Source organism: Oryctolagus cuniculus, chromosome 2 (assembly GCF_051225735.1).
Source record: "Oryctolagus cuniculus isolate XC-2025 breed Fujian yellow rabbit chromosome 2, ASM5122573v1, whole genome shotgun sequence".
NCBI classification, from domain to species: Eukaryota; Metazoa; Chordata; class Mammalia; order Lagomorpha; family Leporidae; genus Oryctolagus; species Oryctolagus cuniculus.
The window spans coordinates 154,128,058-154,146,395 of NC_142868.1; the positions used below are offsets into that span (position 1 = coordinate 154,128,058).

The window sequence follows — 18,338 nt, forward strand, 5'->3', positions numbered from 1 at the left end:
CATTAATTTTAAGCTTAAGAAAAAGCAACTGTTATTTTAACGGGACTTGTTTACATGTTTAAGTTATATGCGCAAAGCCTTATTCATCTTTAGTATTTTCAGTAACTCAGAAAAGAGCAGGTAGAAGTTCTTGAGCTTCAACTACAGACTAGAAGCAAGCCGGGGAATCTAGTGAAGTTATGTACAAAATTTGGGGTGTATGTACCTTTTTTTTGGGAGGGAGAACTGTGCAGCATAGTTTCTTCAAGGAGTTCTTAAAAAGGTTTAGATCTATTTGCTGGACCTGTTGCTCGGAAAACGTTCTTTAGGAAGCTTATTTGGACCAGCATGACTATGTCTGTGTAATAAGAAAACAGAAGCTTTAACCAAGTGCTTCTTTCAAATTCTTCCTTGAGAATTTCAGTTTCATGGTCTTTAGCTTTATAAAAGAAGAATGGTAAAACACTGAAGTCAGAGAGTAGTGCTTGTGCTCTTAAAAAGCAATCAGCAGGGGAAAAAAAGCAATCAGGGGAATCCAGCACTGTGACTTGGCAGGTAAAGCTGCTGCATGCAGTGCCAGCATCTCATATGGCCACTGGTTCGTGTCCTGGCTACTCCATTTCTGATCCAGCTCTCTGCTGTGGCCCGGGAAAGCAGTAGATGGTGGCCCAAGGACTTGGTCCCATGTGGGAGACCTGGAAGAAGCTCCTGGCTCCTGGCTTCTGATTGGTGCAGCTCTGGCCATTGCGGCCAATTGGGGAGTGAACCAGTGGATGGAAGACACACACACACACACACCCGCGTCTCTTTCTCTGGCTGTGTAACTCTGACTTTCAAAATAAATAAATAAATCTTAAAAAAAAAAAAAAAAGGCAATCACCAGGAAGCTGCTACAAAGAAAAACTTAATTGAAGAATAACAGTCTTTTCATATTTTCTCCAAGTTGTAGTTTCACATAATCCTCCATACTTTCAAACATACAGAAGAGTTAGAAAAAGGGATTGTAATCATGATTAATAAACTCTTCATATAGATCTAATATTTAACATTTTGCCACAGTGTTTTACCTTTTTTTCCTTTATATATGCTTTATATATATTTTTTCCTTTATGCATGCATGGAAAGCCAAGACACTCTGTCAGAAAAAAAATGACCTAAATGAAAGATCTCTGTGAATGAGATCCCAGTGGAAAGAACAGGTCATCAAAGAAGGAGGTACCTTTCTCTGAAGGGAGGAGAGAACTTCCACTTTGACTACGACCTTGTCTAAATATGATCAGAGTCGGTGAATTCAAAAGGCTTCCATAGCCTTGGCAGCTCATGACAAGAGCCTAGGGTGATTACTGAGGCCATAAACAAGAGTGTCAATTTGTTAAGTCAACAACAGGAGTCACTGTGCACTTACTCCTCATGTAGGATCCCTGTCCTTAATGTGCTGTACATTGTGATTTAATGCTATAACTAGTACTCAAACAGTATTTTACACTTTGTGTTTTTGTGTGGGTGCAAACTGTTGAGATCTTAATATATACTAAACTGATCTTCTGTATATAAAGATAATTGAAAATGAATCTTGATGTGAATGGAATGGGAGAGGGAGCGGGAAAGGGGAGGGTTGTGGGTGGGAGGGAAGTTATGGAGGGGGGAAGCCATTGTAATCCATAAGCTGTACTTTGGAAATTTATGTTCATTAAATAAAAAAGTTAAAAAAATCAAAAACACTTGAGGTTGCATGTGTTAATTTTACTAGTATATTATACACTTATTACTACATGCATCTTTGAAGAATAAGGATATTTTTTTAACTACCACAATGTTATTGTTACATCTGAGAAAATCAACAGTGGATTATATCATCAAATATGTATTCTGTATCCAGATTTCACCCTCTGTCCCGTACCAATCTAGGATCCAGTTATTAAATTTTCTTGTTTGACTCTGTGCCCTCTTTAGTCTAGAACACAGGAAAGTTTTTGTAAAAGTGGAAATCTTAGGAATTTATGTTTACTGAATGGTATTATGGTTTGAAGAGAATGTTCTTCCCATTAACATGCATTTCTTTGGACCTTTTGTCCTTTAAGCTCAAAGATATTACTAGTTCTTATGTATTTGTTTTTTCAGGCTATTACCTAATAACCTGTATCCATGAACATTATTTATAACTAAGAGTAAAGTCCATGAAATTGAAAAGGGAAACATGCCTGGATGCTGCTTTTAATGTATTTAGGTATTCTTGTGTGGGAGTATAAGTGAGTTTTCTACACAGAAAAAATTTTTTTCAGGTATTAAATAAACATAAATTGCAATCAAGTGTGCAATTTCCTGTCTTCTGTAAAACTTGTGTGCAATTTTTTTTTTTTTTTAAAGATTTATTTCTTTAGTTGAGAAGACAAAGTTACAGACAGAGGGAAAGAAAGAGATAGAGATCTTCAATCTGCTGGTTTACTCCTCAAACGGGCACGATGGCCGAGCTGTGCAAACCCGAAGCCAGGAGTCAGGAGCTTCTTCCAGATCTCCCATGTGGGTGTAGGGGCCCAAACATTTGGGCCATGTTCCACTGCTTTCTTAGGTCCTTAGCAGGGAGCTGGATCAGAAGTGGAGCAGCCAGGACTTGAACTAGCACCCATATGGTTCGCTGGTACCACAGGTGAATGCTTAACCTACTATGCCACAATGTCAGCCCTGTGTGCAATTATCTTAGCTAGAAGTTAGCAGGATTCAAAAGGTGTAACAGCTTTGAGGATCCTCCACAGTTTGGCCTTCAGCTACCTCTGTAACCTCATTTTCCTTCTGTTCTTTGTTTACTTAAATCTCTTTCCAAAATAAATGATTTTCTTACTGTCACTCACCTTTCGTTGTTCATCTCCACATTTTTCCCCCCTAAAGATTTATTTTATTTATTTGAAAGATAGAGTTACAGAGAGGTAGAGCCAGCGAGAGAGAGGTTTTCTATCCGCTGGTTCACTCCCCAACTGACCGCAGTGGTCAGAGCTGCGCCAATCTGAAGCCTGGAGCCAGGAGCTTATTCCAGGTCTCCCACGTGAGTACAGGGGCCCAAGGTTGTGCCACCTCCTACTGCTTTCCCAGGCCATAGCAGAGAAGAGAAGGGAAGTGGAGCAGCTGAGACTTGAACCGGCGCCCATATGGGATGCTGGCACTGCAGGCTGAGGCTATACCCTCTCTGCCACAGGGCCTGCCTTCATCTCCATATTTTTGATTATGCCTTTCCTTCTGCCCAGGAATGCTGTTCTGACCGTTGTTTCATTTTTGAATCTGCCTTGCCCTTTAACGAACAACTCATTTCCTTTACTGAGCTGAAACAGTTTCTCCTTTGGTTTCTGCAACTTTTCATATGTACTTCTTTTATATAACTTTGTATTTTTCACCTTGCATCACATATATTTATCATTCCTGTGAGACTGTACAAAACTTGAGAGAGAATATATGCTTTGGGGCTGGCACTGTGGTGTAGCGAGTTAAGCAACTGCCTGTAGTGCTGGCATCCCATATGGGTGCCGGTTTGAGACCTGGCTGCTCCACTTCTGATTCAGCTCTCTGCTATGGCCTGGGAAAGCAGTAGAAGATGGCCCAAGTCACCTGTGTGGGAGACGTGGAAGAAGCTCCTGACTCCTGACTTCAGATCAGCTCAGCTCCAGCTGTTGTGGCCATCTTGGGAGTGAACCAGTGGATGGAAGACCTGTCTCTCTTTGCCTCTCCTTCTCTATGTAACTCTGACTCCCAAGTAAATAAATATCTTAAAAAAAAAAAAAAAAACAAACCACAATCTAAGCCTGTGTCATCTTTCTGTACTCCCATTGCTAATAATTTAAGTTGGTGCTCGATAATTAATAATTAATTGAATAATTAAAGATTTGGTGATCAATGCCTTATCTTACCCTACTACTTGATACAATCAGATTAATGCATTGGTAACATTAAGTGGTTTGCTATCAATTTCTGTAGTTACAGCTTTATATTTAAAGGCGAACAAGGCAAAATTTAAATTTACTTTAGGAAATGCCATATGCTTTCTTCTAACCTCTTTCCTTAAACCCTTTTTTTTTTTTTTTTTTTTAAAGATTTTGTTTATTTACTTGAAAGAGTTACAGAGAGAGAAGTCTTCCATCAGCTGGTAGGGGTAGGGGGAGAATTCTTCCATCTGCTGGTTTACTCCCCAAAAGGCCACAATGGCTGGAACTGAGCTGATTCAAAGCCAGGAGCCAGGTGCTTCTTCTGGGTCTCCCATGCGGGAGCAGGGGCCCAAGGACTTGGGCCATCTTCTACCGCTTTTCCAGGCCATAGCAGAGACCTGGATCAGAAATGGAGCAGCTAGGACTTGAACCAGTGCCATATGGGATACCGGCACTGCATGTGGCAGCTTTACCCACTACACCACTGCTCCGGCCCCTAAACCTACCTACCTCCTTCTCTCTCTCTCTCTTTCTTTCTTTAAATTACTTAGGATGTGGTTCGACTATGTTTTTCAGGTATATTAGGCTATATATGTTAGCATTTCCTGAACCAGTGCTCAGCTTATTAGAAAAACTAAGAGGGGTGACCTGGGAGTGTTACTAGGATGGACTACCCCTTAGGAGATAACTTTGCATGAGAATTCTGAATCTCTGCTCAACATGCTTCATGGTGTGTTAGTAACAAGAAATCATCTTAATGATAGAGTCATTTAGTGAGAACTATACTGGACTGTAGTTGCCAGGGAATTTTGAAATAGCTTTGAAGGGCGATGATGATGAGGGCAGCAATGCTGTGAAGAACTTTCCTGGGCTAGTAGAAGAAAGCTGAGCCTATTTCTTTATGAAATAAAGAATCTTTGATTTCAGCATATCATTCATTGGGACTATTTCATTAAGAACGGAGAATCTGCATGTTTATCCTCTTCTGGAAAGGACCAGCAGGTACAGGAAAGCTAGAACAACTACTTAGCTTTATTATTCTCGTTAATTGTCTTTTATTCTCTCTAGCCTTTTGGGTTTACCTTTTGCCCATAGAAGGTTGTGATTTGGAGGCTGGTAGATAGCAACCTATAGAAGGTTATGGTTTGGAGGCTGAGCCTTGCAGGTAGATCAGTTGTTCTCTCTGCTAATACAGTGTACCTTTGGGATTAACTGAGACCTTTAGTGTTTTCATCAGCCAGCTCCAAGGAGGACACTTTGGAGGAATATGAACAGGGACAGAAGCCTGCTGATTAGACATTTCCAGAGGATGAAAGATAAGCACTTAAAACTCCCTTAAATAAGAACATTCCAAGGAGTCCTAATTTGTCAAACTCAAAGACTTCCTGTTTTAGGCTCTGGCAGAGGCTGTGGCAAGGCAGTCACTTTTTCCTATTTTGGGCTCTTCTGTTGCAGTCATGTGAGAGTTGCTAGACAGTCCCACTGTGATCTACTAACCTCTAGGAGTGTAGTGTTATTTTATTGACTGTAGTATTATCTTTCTACCTTGTTTTGCAGACTGGTCAAAAGAATGGATTTTACAGAGGCTTACTCGGACACGTGTTCTACAGTTGGACTTGCTGCCAGGGAAGGCAATATTAAAGTATTGAGGAAACTGCTCAAAAAGGGTCGCAGTGTTGATGTTGCTGATAATAGGGGATGGATGCCAATTCATGAAGCAGCGTATCACAACTCTATAGAATGTTTGCAGATGTTAATTCATGCAGGTAAAGTAAATTCAAGGTATGGGAGGCTGTGTCAACAAGCTGGATTACTAAAACATGAGAAGATGGTAATACTGACTTTTTTTTTTTTTGACAGGCAGAGTTAGACAGTGAGAGAGAGACAGAGAGAAAGGTCTTCCTTCCGTTGATTCGCTCCCCAAATGGCCGCTATGGCTGGCACACCAAGCTGATCTGAAACCAGGAGCCAGGTGCTTCCTCCTGGTCTCCCATGCGGGTGCAGGGCCCAAGCACTTGGGCCATCCTCCAGTGCACTCCAGGGCCACAGCAGAGTGCTGGACTGGAAGAGGAGCAACCGGGACAGAATCCGGTGCCCCAACCGGGACTAGAACCCGGTATGCCGGCGCCACAGGCGGAGGATTAGCATAGTGAGCCTCAGCGCCGGCCAATACTGACTTATTAACAGTAGTATTTGTTTCCCTTCCTGTAATCATAAACAACTGCCTTATTAATTAAATTTGTTGTGTTTATATGAGAGGCAGAGAGAGAGAAAGAGAGAGAGTGCTCTTATCTGCTGGTTCACTCCCCAAATGGGCATAATGGCTTAGGCTGGCCCAGGCAGAGGCCTGCAGCTGGGAACCCAATCCAAGTCTCCCATGTGAGTAGCAGATACATAACTACTAGGTCATCCATCACCTGCTGCTTCCTAGGTTATGCACTAGCAGGGAGCTGGAATCAGGAGCTGGGACTTGAATTCAGGCATTCTAGTAAGAGGTGTGGGCATCCCAGCTAGCATCTGAACTGCCAAGCCATATGTGTGCCTCCAACATATTTATTAAAGATGGGGGATTGCCTTTCTTGGCTTACACCAGCATGATGTACCAGCTGGACTTCTGAGTATTATTGTCACAGAGCTATGTAGATTCACTGTCTGTTACTTCCCATCACATTCTATGATGCTGATTTTTAGAGGAGAAAAACTTCATTACTGGCCAGTAAGGGAGCAGGAAAAATGACAAGTCTTCCTCCATGACTAAGGAGGGGGGGATCTTGGGGAAACCTTTTTGGTTTGGGTAGGAGGCAACTGATAGGCAGAAGTGCTGATGAGGCAAGTTCTACTTGGAGGGGCTTGGACTCAATCTAGCCAGCATAAGTTTATTATGCTTTGTAACTCTGCCTGACAAAGCAGGAACTTGGAGGCAGTCCAGTATCATTGTCCTTTATATGGAAGTTCTTGTGTTATGGGAGCATGTTTCCTGGTTTATTGAGAATCCTTACTTCCACATCAGATAAGAATTCAATGCAGAGGCATAAATAAAGTGCAGAAATGAGAGTGAGAATACAGTCACACGTGCATGTGGGCAGTCGCACTCTGAGAGATACCTGCCATGTGAGGACCAAAAAAATGCCTGTGAGGAGAAGGAGAGCTGCCTGGGAGAAGGAGAGAGAAGCTAAAAAGGGCCTCTCTACCTTTATGGGGTGGGAGGTGGTCCCCTAACTGAATATACAAATTGGGTAAAGTTTGGGCAGGTTTTAGGGTGCATAAGTTTTTTAGGGAGTTTAACAACTTCTTTTTCTTTTAAGATTTATTTATTTATTTGAAAGAGAGAAAGAGAGGGAAAGACAGAAAAAAACCTTCCATCTGCTGGTTTATTCCCCAGATGGCTGCAATGGCCAGGGCTGGGCCAGGCTGAAGCCAGGAGCCAGAAGCCAAAAGCTTCTTTTGGGTCTCGCTTGTGGGTGGTGAACTGAAGAACTTGGGCCATCCTCCACTGCTTTTCCCAGGAACATTAACAGGGAGCTGGATCGGATGTGGAGCAGGTGAGACCAGAACCAGCACCCATATGGGATGCCAGTATCACAGGCTGGGTCTTTACCCACTACACCACAACACCAGCTCCTGGTATTTAACATCTACCTGGCCCTGATGATGTCTGTTGCTTCCCAGTCCTGGATAGGATGCAGGTGCATAATGGGAAAGTTGGTGTACTGGATCGTCATTCATGGGGTCAGAGTTACAGTACAGGGCTATAGAAGTTGTGGGAAAATCTCCTATTCCAACTCTCTGCGTAGTTCCCCCATATCACCTGTGCCTAGCCTATTTTTATTATTTTTTAAAATATTTTATTTATTCTTTATTTGAGAGGTAGAGTTACAGAGAGAGATGGAGGATAGAGAGAAAGGTCATCCATCTGCAATGTCCAGAGCTGCAATGTCCAGAGCTGGGCTGATCTGAAGCCAGGAGCCAGGAGCTTCCTCTGGGTCTCCCATGAGGGTGCAGGGGTCCAAGCACTTGAGCCATCTTCCACTGCTTTCCCAGGCCATAGCAGGGAGCTGGATCAGAAGAGGAGCAGTAGGAACTCAAAACAGCGCTCATATGGGATGCTGGCACTGCATTTGGAGGCTTAGCCCACTACACCATAGTGCCAGCCCCTCTGCCTTTCAAAGAAATAAGTAAATCTTTAAGAAAGGAAAGGAAGGAGGGAGGAAGGGAGGGAAAACGCTCTCATCTGATGGCCTATTCCCTATATTCTCATAAGATCCAGAGCTGGTCCAGACTGATTCCAGGAGCTGTATCTCAATCTGGTCTTCCCAGATAATTGCCAGGGACCCAAGTACTTGAACTTACTGCCTCCAAGGGTTTGCATTATCAGGAAGCTGAAATGAGAAGCTGATCCAGGACTCAAACCAGGCACTCTGATATGGGATGAAGGTGTCCCTGTTGTGCAAAATGCCTGCTTTGAACTTATCTTTTAATATTACTTTTCCATGAATTTTTTGAAGTACTGTTGTATTCAGGTAAATAAAAGGGTATTTACTATGGGAATTGGTTTATATGCTTATGGAAGGTGAGAAGTCCCAGGATATGTGATCTTGCAAAAATGGAGAACTTGTAAGCTGGTGGTATGATTCAGTCTGTGTCCGAAGGTCTGAGAACCAGGGAGTGGTGTAACTCTGAGGTCAAAGGCCTGAGAAGTAGGTTATGTGAGACCACTGATGCGAGCCCCTGAGCCTGAAGACCTAAAAACTGGGAGCTTTGATATCTAGAAACAGGAGAAGATGCATCTTCTAGTTCAAGAAGAGAGAGAATTCTCCCTCCACCTTCCTGTTGTTTCTGGCTCTCAACTGATTGTATGGATGCTGGCACACATTTGATGAGGATGAAGCTTTCTTTTTCAGTCCACTTATTCAAGTGCTAAGTTTTTGGGTAAATATCCTCATGGATACACCCAGAAATAATGTTTTAGAAGCTGTCTGAGAATCCAGTGAAGGTGATTAATCATCACAGGAGTGGGCATTTAAGATACCTGTGTCCCACATCAGAGTACCTGGGTTCGATGACTATCTCCAGTTCAGTTCCAGCTTCCTGCTAATGCAAACACTGGGAGGCAGAGGTGATGACTCAAGTAATCAGGTTCCTGCCACACACATGGGAGACCTAGGTTGAGTTCCTGGCTCCCAGGTTTGGCCTTGGGCCAGTCTGAGCAATTGTGGGCATTTGTGGAGTGAACCAGTTGATAGGAGCTCTTTTGCTCTGTCTGCTGCTCTCTCTGCCTCTCAACAAAATAAAGCAAAGTAAAAGCTAGAATTAACCGTCATACATATACCAAGTTAAAATACTGATAGGTATTGTTAAATTGTATGCTGTATGAATTAGGACTATCTTGGTAATGAATGAAAGAAACCCAGTTCAGACTAGTTTAAATAAGAGAGTATAGAAGCTCATCTAAATGCCAGGTCTGAGTAGTATGTCTGTTCAGGCATTGCTGAGCTCTGATAGCCAAAAACCGTGTCATTAGGACTCTCAGTGTCCCTTTCTGTTAGCCCTACTTTACATCATGTTGACTTTATTTCTCTTTGGAAGTTCTAGATTTACCTCATCTTTAAAGAGCTCCTTGTGTATTCTTGTTATTGATTCTTTGCTATTATGTATGTGTTTCAGATATCTTTCATATTTTTTTCTAGACTTTTGCTACTTTTTAAAAAAATGATATCTAATTTCTTTGTGCTGCCATCCAACTTTTTTTTCTCTGCTGATTTCTCCCCTGCATCTTAAAATCTCTTAAGTGTTGTCCAAGCATTTTGTACAGAGTAAAAATTCATTGTGTGTGGATATTATCTGTTATCTATTTTCTTCTAAGAATTCTTAAATAAAACATAGTAAGATGTTATAAATTTTGTAAAAGGTTTCATATATCAGCAGCATGAAATTGACGTCACCCTTGTGGTCAGCACATCATGGATTTGTTTGCCCTTGTCAAATTCTGGCTCAATTGTTAGGACAAAGTTCTTTATTTTTAAGCTGTCTCCTCTACTCAGAATCTCTTAAGGGTTTGCAGAAAACAAAAGCAACCATCTGCCACCCATCACTACCACTATTACAACAAGAAATAAGCAAGTTTATTATTTATAAGCCAAAGACACTCTGTGTCAGCAAACATGGGGTGTGGTGTCATTGGCAGGGTATTAAGGCCAGTGCTTATCACTGCTGCACAGGTGTCAGTGACTGGCATTGGTCCCACGAGATGGCCCCAATCTTTAAACTGTAGCCAAGAAAGAACTGACAAGTTGTTGTGAGCAGCAAACTGAAGTGCTTATCATGTTTATCCTTGAGGAAGTCTTTAATGCCCTTAACATTTAAAATTGCAGTAAGTAGATGAGAAGCAGAAACCACTTGGCCTTCGTTTGAGAATAAATAATTATTAAGGCGTTAAAAATGGTAAGAACAGGGGCCAGTGCCGCGGCTTACTAGGCTGATCCTCTGCCTGTAGCGCCGACACACCGGGTTCTAGTCCCGGTGGGGGTGCCAGATTCTGTCCTGGTTGCCCCTCTCCCAGTCCAGCTTTCTGCTGTGGTCCAGGAAGGCAGTGGAGGATGGCCCAAGTGCTTGGGCCCTGCACCCGCATGGGAGACCAGGAAGAAGCACCTGGCTCCTGGTTTCAGATTGGCGCAGCACGCCAGCCACAGCACGTTGACCGTGGCGGCCATTTGGGGGTGAACCAACGGCAAAGGAAGACCTTTCTCTCTGTCTCTCTGTCTCTCTGTCTCTCTCACACTGTCTAACTCTGCCTGTCCAAAAGAAAAAATGGTAAGAACAGTACATTGGGCCATTTTTTTAAGAAGCCCTCTTTCTAGAAAGAAGGAAAGTGAGATGGTGGTGGTTGATGGTCCAGTACCAAATAGATATGGTACCTTTGGGAAAACACACTTCAAATTTTAAAAGAAGATTTATTTATTTACTTATTTGAAATTCAAAATTACAGAGAGAAATGTTCCATCCGCTGGTTCAATCTGCAAATTGCTGCAACAGCCAGGGCTGTGCCAGTCTTTTTCCAGGTGTCCCATGTGGATGCAGGGACCCAAGGACTTGGGCCATCCCTCACTGGTTTTTCAGGCACAATAGCAGGGAGCTGGATCGAAAGTGGAGCAACTGGGACTTGAACTGGTGTCCGCATGGGATGCTGGCATGGTAGACGGTGATTTCAACTGCTGTGGCCACAACATACTTCAGAACGAGGTTTATCATTGGAGCCCCTCAAAGCAATTTATATCAGGTGTTGAAATTCTTAAAATATTTCAGATTTCACCAATTTTCTTCCTCCCTCCCTCCCTCCCTTCCTTCCTTCCTTCCTTTATTTGACAGGTAGAGTTATAGGCAGTGAGAGAGAGAGAACGGTCTTCCTTCCATTGATTCACCCCCCCAAATGGCCACTACGGCCGGCGCACAGAGCTGATCCGAAGCCAGGAGCCAGGTGCTTCCTCCTGGTCTCCCATTGGGTGCAGGGCCCAAGGACTTGGGCCATCCTCCACTGCCTTCCCGGGCCACAGCAGAGAGCTGGACTGGAAGAGGAGCAACCGGACTAGAACCTGGTGCCCACAGGGGATGCCAGCACCGCAGGCGGAGGATTAACCTAGTGAGCCATGGCGCCGGCCCCTCATCAAATTTCTAACAACTGTGACCCTACATAAATATTATAATTATTGCATACCTAGCTGTATTTTAAAGCATTTTACAAAAATTCAAACTATGTATTTACATAATTCTATTGAATCCCATTTATCTTTATTTTACTGTTACAGAACCTGAACCTTTGAGAGTTTAAGTAATTTACCCCAAATGTAATTCAAATTATACTGTCAGAGCCAGGATTGTAGCTTCAATTTTGTAACTCCAAATGTTGTCTTCCCAGTCCACTGGTTTTAAAGTTAGCTATAATATATCTTTTTTTAGCATGAGTGAAATTTTTGGAGATTGCAAGTTAGTAATGAAATGAGTATTTCTCATTCTGAGTGAGAATTGCCTTTTATTTCCTTTACTGCTTGGATAATCGAACAGAAGGTTTTGTCCTTTTCCTAAGATGGGTGAGTATGCAAGTCACTGAAGGTAGCCTGTACCTTTAGGAGAGAGTTTGTGTGCAAATTATTTGGAATTCATTTGTGTGGGAGATTTATCGCATCTCATTTACTTATTCAGTCATTTATATCTGCATGAACTCAAGGACATTTATTTTATACTTTGAGTTGTAATCCAGTATGAGGTTATTTATTTTGTTGCTCAAATTGTTTTGGCCATTGAGTATCCCTTTGACATGTCTCCATTTTTTTTTTTTTTTTTTTTTTGTTTGTTTCTTGAGTACTTTTTTTCTTCCTGGACCTCTACATGCTTCAGGCACATTTTGTATATTCCTACCCCAATCTTAGACTCAAACATTCTCATAAGAGCCCTGGTTTCTTTTGTTGTAAAAAGAAACCTGGCATCCAGATCTACCATCCACTTATTTGTTTGATCCTAGTATATATGTAAAGTGGTTTCAGAATTGTTACTCTACAGTCCAGAAGAAACAGCTTTACCAACTAGAGAATGGTGTTTCCGTACCATTTCTTTTGTCTTTAGTCTTATAGTTTCCAGTTGAAAGTCATTTTTCAAAGTTATATAGGCCAGCTTTTTTTCCTCTACCCCTCAGTGAGATTATGATATATATATTTGAAACATAATTAGATTCCTTTGTCACAGCCTGCCCCTTCCGCTTGTATCCTGGTTAAATATTTTTTTTTAATTGTGCGTATTAAGGATCACTTTTACTGCTGTAAGGCATAATGTAGTATATGAATGGCCAGGATTAAATGTTATCTTTTTCTTCTTCCTCAGAGGAAGAGAACATGCTTCTTTTCCAAAGTTCCTTGGCTTCTGTAATAAAACAGTCTAGTTCCCCATGCTTTACAGCTGTGATCTTGCCTAGCTTCCTGTTGGTTTTGTTGATTCTTCCGCTCCCTGGTGGGCACCGTCATCTCTGCATTTGTACTAAGCCATAGCATTTTACCTTTTTCCTTAACTTAAAGACATGGTTGGGGCAAGCACTGTGGTGTAGTGGGCACTGTCTGCAGCACTAGCATCCCATTTGGGCCCTGGTTTGAGTCCTAGAAGCTCCACTTCCTGCCCAGCTCCCTGCTAATACACCTGGGAAAGCAGCAGAAGATGGCCCAAGAACCCTGCACCCATGTGGGAGACCTGGAAGAAGCTCCTGGCTCTTGGCTTTGGCCTGGCCCTGGCCTGGCTGAGCCCCAGCCGTTGGGGCTATTTGGATAGTGAACCAACTGATGAAAGTTCTCTGTCTCTCCCTCTGTCTGTAACTCTGCCTTTCAAATAAATAAAAATAAATCTTACAAACAAAAAAAGTATGGTTAATGCATAGTAAGTCTAGGCTCCTTTCAATACTTGTCTGTTTATTTTTCTAAATTCTTCTTTATTCTTATCCATGCTATCCTTCCCTTATCAACTTTAGTTGCTTTTGCCAGTATAGAACTAAAAAACAGCTTTACTGGCATTTTGATTAGAATTATATTATTTATTAATTATTTTGGGAATAATTTTTATTTGTATAGTCTGAAATTTCCTGCTGAGGAGCCATCAGCATGTATCAGTTATCTGTAGATATCTGTGCATTCCTAGTTTTTCTTTTCCATAAAAAGTACACATATTTATGGGATACCATGTGGTGTTTCAGTATATGTACACAGTGTGATACATAATCAGGATAAATATATCTGTCCCCTCAAACATTTAGGGGCCGGCGCTGTGGCACAACGCATTAATGCCCTAACCTGAAGCACTGGCATCCCATATGGGCCCGTTTCTAGTCCTGGCTGCTCCTCTTCCAGTCCAGCTCTCTGTTATGGCCTGGGAAAGCAGTGGAAGATAGCACAAGTCCTTGGGCCCCTGCACCTGCGTGGGAGACCAGGAGGAAGCACCTGGCTCCTGGCTTCGGATCGGCGCTGTGTGCTGGCCGTAGTAGGCATTTGGGGGGTGAACCAACGGAAGGAAGACCTTTCTCTCTGTCTCTCTCCCTCACTGTCTAACTCTATCTTTCAAAAAAAAAAAAAAAAAAAAAAAGGTGGAAGTGCAGATGTCTCTCATTCCTAGTTTTGCCTGTCCTTTTTATCTATAAATCTATAAAGTTAATACATAAAATAAAGGTCATGTCTGACCAGTCTCTGAATAATCTGAATAAACTAGTTAGAATAAGGCTCATTTTCTCACTACTCTCTGAAATCCTCTTTCTGTGATTTGCGCTTTTAAAATATGACTATCTTGCCATTTGGTTGTAGGTGCTTGTAAAATTTGAGATTTTTTTAAAAAGATTTTTGGAGAATTTTTTGTTTATTTATTACTCTTCTCAACAGTGCCTTCACAATTTACCTTAGAGCTTATCCTTCTATTAAGAGCTTAGAATTGACTGTTTGGGTAGTAAAGTTAAGGAAATCACCTCTCAGTATTATCTTTTGCTGTGCTTTTCAAGTAGATGTTATTTACTTAATTTTTAATATTATCAGAACATTGAGTTTATTTGTAACAAATGCAATCCTTAAGTTAACTTATAAGTTCGTTATAAATTCTATGTAACAGTTTGGTTTCTTTGAAGCACACTTTATTCTTTAGAAATACAGTTTGCATTCACTATTAGACCATAGTCTGAAGTTAGAAAGGAGTTTTAAAATTGCCTTTATGTCATTAGTTGAATATAGGGAAGTAATGCTAGAGATAAAACTATTTCCCTTGTGGACATTTAGAAATAAAATCAAATTTATTAATACTTAGGTAAATCCTGCTTAAACAAATCTTTGGTGCTGTGTCCTTCTCAGATCTTGGCTTTGGTGGTACCTTTCAACTCCTGACATTCCTCCTTGCCCCCCAAGTTAGAGAAGAGAAAATGAGATTGAGTGAATAGAATTGGTGTGTAAGAATACTAAAGAGCTGAAACTACTGTTCAGCCTAGTGGTTAAGATTCCTGAGTCCCAGGGCCAGTGCTGTGGTGTACTAGGTTAAGCCTCTGCCCACAGTGGCAGCATCCCATATGGGCGCCTGTTTGAATTCCTGCTCCACTTCTGATCCAGCTCCCTGATAAAGGCCTGAGAAAGCAGTGGAAGATGGCCCAAATACTTGGGCCTCCTGTACCCAAGTGGGAGACCCTGGAAGAATTTCCTGGCTTTGGATCGGCCCAGCTCTGGCCATTGTGGCCATTTAGGGAGTGAACCAGCAGATGGAAGACCTCTCTCTGTTCGTCTCTGCACCCTCCCCTCCCCCCCCCCAATAACTCTGCCTTTCAAATAAATAAGTAAATCTTAAAAAAAAAAAAAAATTCCTGAGTCCCTCAAGTTCTTGGGTTCATTCTTGGCTTGGTACCTGACTCCAGCTTCCTGCTAATGCACACCCTGGGAGGCACAGTGATGGCTCAAGTAGTTGGGTCCCTGCTACCATTATGGGAGACCTGGATAGTGTTCCTGGTCCCAGCTTTGGACTTATGGCCCAGCCCCTGCCCAGCCCAGGTGTTGCAGATGTTTGGGGGAGTCACTCAGTGATGGTCACTCTCTCTGACTTTCTGTCTCTGCCTCTCTAAACAAACAAACTAAACTAAGTATACTGGGATCCATTAGAATTTTTTCTTTATTTGCTAGAGAATTTTAAACTATGAGATGTCTCTTTAAATTGTTTATTTTTTAATATTTTGTTAAATTCATATTGGAATGTTTGCTTTTTTATACTTTACTTACCTTTTAAAAATTACTTATTTTTATGAAAGCAAGAGAGGGAGAGAGAACTTCTATCAGTTGATTCATTTCCCCAAATGCCTGCAACAGTCAGGGCTGGGCCAGGCTGAAGCCAGGATCCTGGCACTCAGACCAGGTCTCCTGTGTGGGTGCCAGGGACCCAGTTGCTTCAGCTGTTACCTGCTCCTTCCAAGGTACACATTAGCTGGAAGCTGGAATTGCAAGCAAAGCTGGCACTCAAGCATAGGTGCCATGCGCATCAGTATGGGATGCGACTCCAATATGAGATGCAGGTGTCCCTGGTGGCATCTTAACAGTTGCTCAGAACAGCTACCTAGGAATATTTGCTTTTTAAGCCCAAGAAATTGAAGCGGTCTTGTTGCTTGGTTTTTATTCTTCCATAGATTCTTCTGAAAACTACATTCAAACAAAGACGTTTGAGGGCTTCTGTGCATTACATCTTGCTGCTAGTCAAGGACACTGGAAGATTGTACAGATTCTTATAGAAGCTGGGGCAGATCCTAATGCAACTACTTTAGAAGAAACTACACCATTGTTTTTAGGTAATGTATGCTTTTTGTGGTACAAATGCGATTTATTTATTTATTTTTAAAGAAATTAAGCTTAATTTTTTTTGAGATGTATTTATAGTATGCTCTTTGGGCAAAAATTATACCACCACTTCTTTGATTCTGAAACTGAAAAGATATTTTTAAAGGTTTCCTTCTTGTTTTCTACCTTCAAGTAGTAGCATCTGGGACTTTAAATGTTTATTTAAAGTTACAAAATCTGTTCTGAATTTAGTCGCTGTCGTTATTCTCACTGTAGTTCTGAAGACTAGGTAGTACTGAAATTGTGGTAGTAGTTATGTACAAGGTTAACTGTAAATGTTTTATGTTTGCCTTTTCTTTTTCTTAGTATCAAGACATTAAGAAGCTTTTATGGAAGAAATCACCTGCTAATCTCTTAATACCAATTAATTTTCTGCTTGATCAGATCACTATTTAGACCTCTTCAGTTATGGACTGTTTTTTAATTCCTTTTGGTCAAAGGCCAACTTCTCAGTGGCACCTTTCCAATGACTCTCTTTTTCCCTTCTCCGTTTGTTTGATCCTGTTTGCCTTCATGGACATTTTGTCCCACAAAATTTAGTGAAACATGAGACAATTAGGAAAATAAAGCATTTGGAATAGAACCAGTATATCTGGATTGCAGTTTTGATTCTGCTATGTGTAATTTGTATGTTCATTTATTTATCAGGTGCTTCAGTTTCTTCTTCTTTTTTTTTTTTTTCTTTAAGATTTATTTATTTGAGAGGTAGAGTTACAGTTATAGACAGAGAGAGGGAGAGACAGAGAGAAAGCTCTTCCATCTGCTGGTTCACTCCCTAAATGGCCCCAACTCCTGGAGCTGGGCTGATTCAAAGCAAGGATCCAGGAGCTTCTTCCTGGTCTCCCACATGGATACAGGGGCCCAAGCACTTGGGCCATCTTCCACTGTTTTCCCAAGCCGTTGGCAGAGAGCTGGATCAGAGGAATAGCCGCATGAACCGGTGCCCATATGGGATGCCAGCACCACAGGCTTAGCCTACTCTGCCCTAGCTCTGGCCTCCAAGTTTCCTCACTTCTAAAATGAGATTAGTAGTATCTAACTAGCCTTTATTATTGGACAGATAAAATGAGATGTCTGTGAAAGTACTTGTTTCCTTATGAACTTAAAAATACTTATTTTTAAAATATATATACAGTGGAGCCGGTGCTGTAGTGTAGTGGATAAAACTGCTGCCCACAGTGCCGGCATCCAATATGGGCACCAGTTTGAGTCCTGGTTGCTCCACTTATGAACCAGCTCTCTGCTATGCCAGTGTATTCCCTGGGAGGCAGCTAGTGATACCTCAAGTAGTTGGATCCCTCTCACCCATAAGGGAGACCTAGATTTGGATCCTGATCTTGGCCCAGGGCTGTTGCAGGCATCTAGGCAGTGAACCAGTATATAAAGAGCTCTCTCTGCCTATCTGTCTCTATCCCTCTGTATCTCAAATAATTTTTTAAATTTTTTTGACAGGCAGAGTGGACAGTGAAAGAGAGAGAGACAGAGAGAAAGGTCTTCCTTTGCTGTTGGTTCACCCTCCATTGGCCGCCTCGGCTGGCGTACTGTGGCTGGCGCACTGTGCTGATCCGATGGCAGGAGCCAGGTACTTATCCTGGTCTCCCGTGGGGTGCAGGGCCCAAGTACTTGGGCCATCCTCCACTGCCTTCCCGGGCCACAGCAGAGAGCTGGACTGGAAGAGGTGCAACCGGAACAGAATCTGGCGCCCCAACCAGGACTAGAACCCGGTGTGCTGGCGCCGCTAGGTGGAGGATTAGCCTAGTGAACCACGGCGCCAGCCCCTCAAATAAATTTTAAACAAAAACTTTAATTGGGTGAGAGGTGATGTATCTTGATTGCTGTCATTATAGAATTTCATCTTTACATCAAAAGTTATAGAAGTGTACAACAGCGGTTAGCGCTGTGGGATAGCAACTCAGGCTGCTGCCTGTGACACTAGCATCCTATGTGGATGCCATTTCACGTCCTGATTGCTCTACTTCTGATCCAAACCTAGATCATTTCCCAGTATGTGGTAGGTATTCAGTTAATTGCTTATTGAAAATGAAAGAGTGAAAGTCTCTGCAAGACC

The 18,338-nt window shown here is 42.0% G+C and overlaps 1 protein-coding gene across 10 annotated transcripts in view; it reads left to right on the forward strand.

Annotated features, from left to right (window-relative positions):
* Positions 1-18,338, forward strand: part of ASB3 (ankyrin repeat and SOCS box containing 3) — a 192,647-nt gene that overhangs the window by 113,009 nt on the left and 61,300 nt on the right. For 6 of the 10 annotated variants that reach the window (XR_016228215.1, XR_016228216.1, XM_051829002.3 and 3 more), the window contains 2 exon segments: positions 5,448-5,656; positions 16,063-16,221. The exons of 2 other annotated variants lie outside the window; for them this stretch is intronic. Coding sequence is in view for 4 of the 8 variants with exons in the window: in XM_051829002.3 (XP_051684962.1) it covers positions 5,448-5,656; positions 16,063-16,221 (368 nt within the window). In the remaining 4 variants the exon portion in view is untranslated. 10 annotated transcript variants of the gene reach the window in all.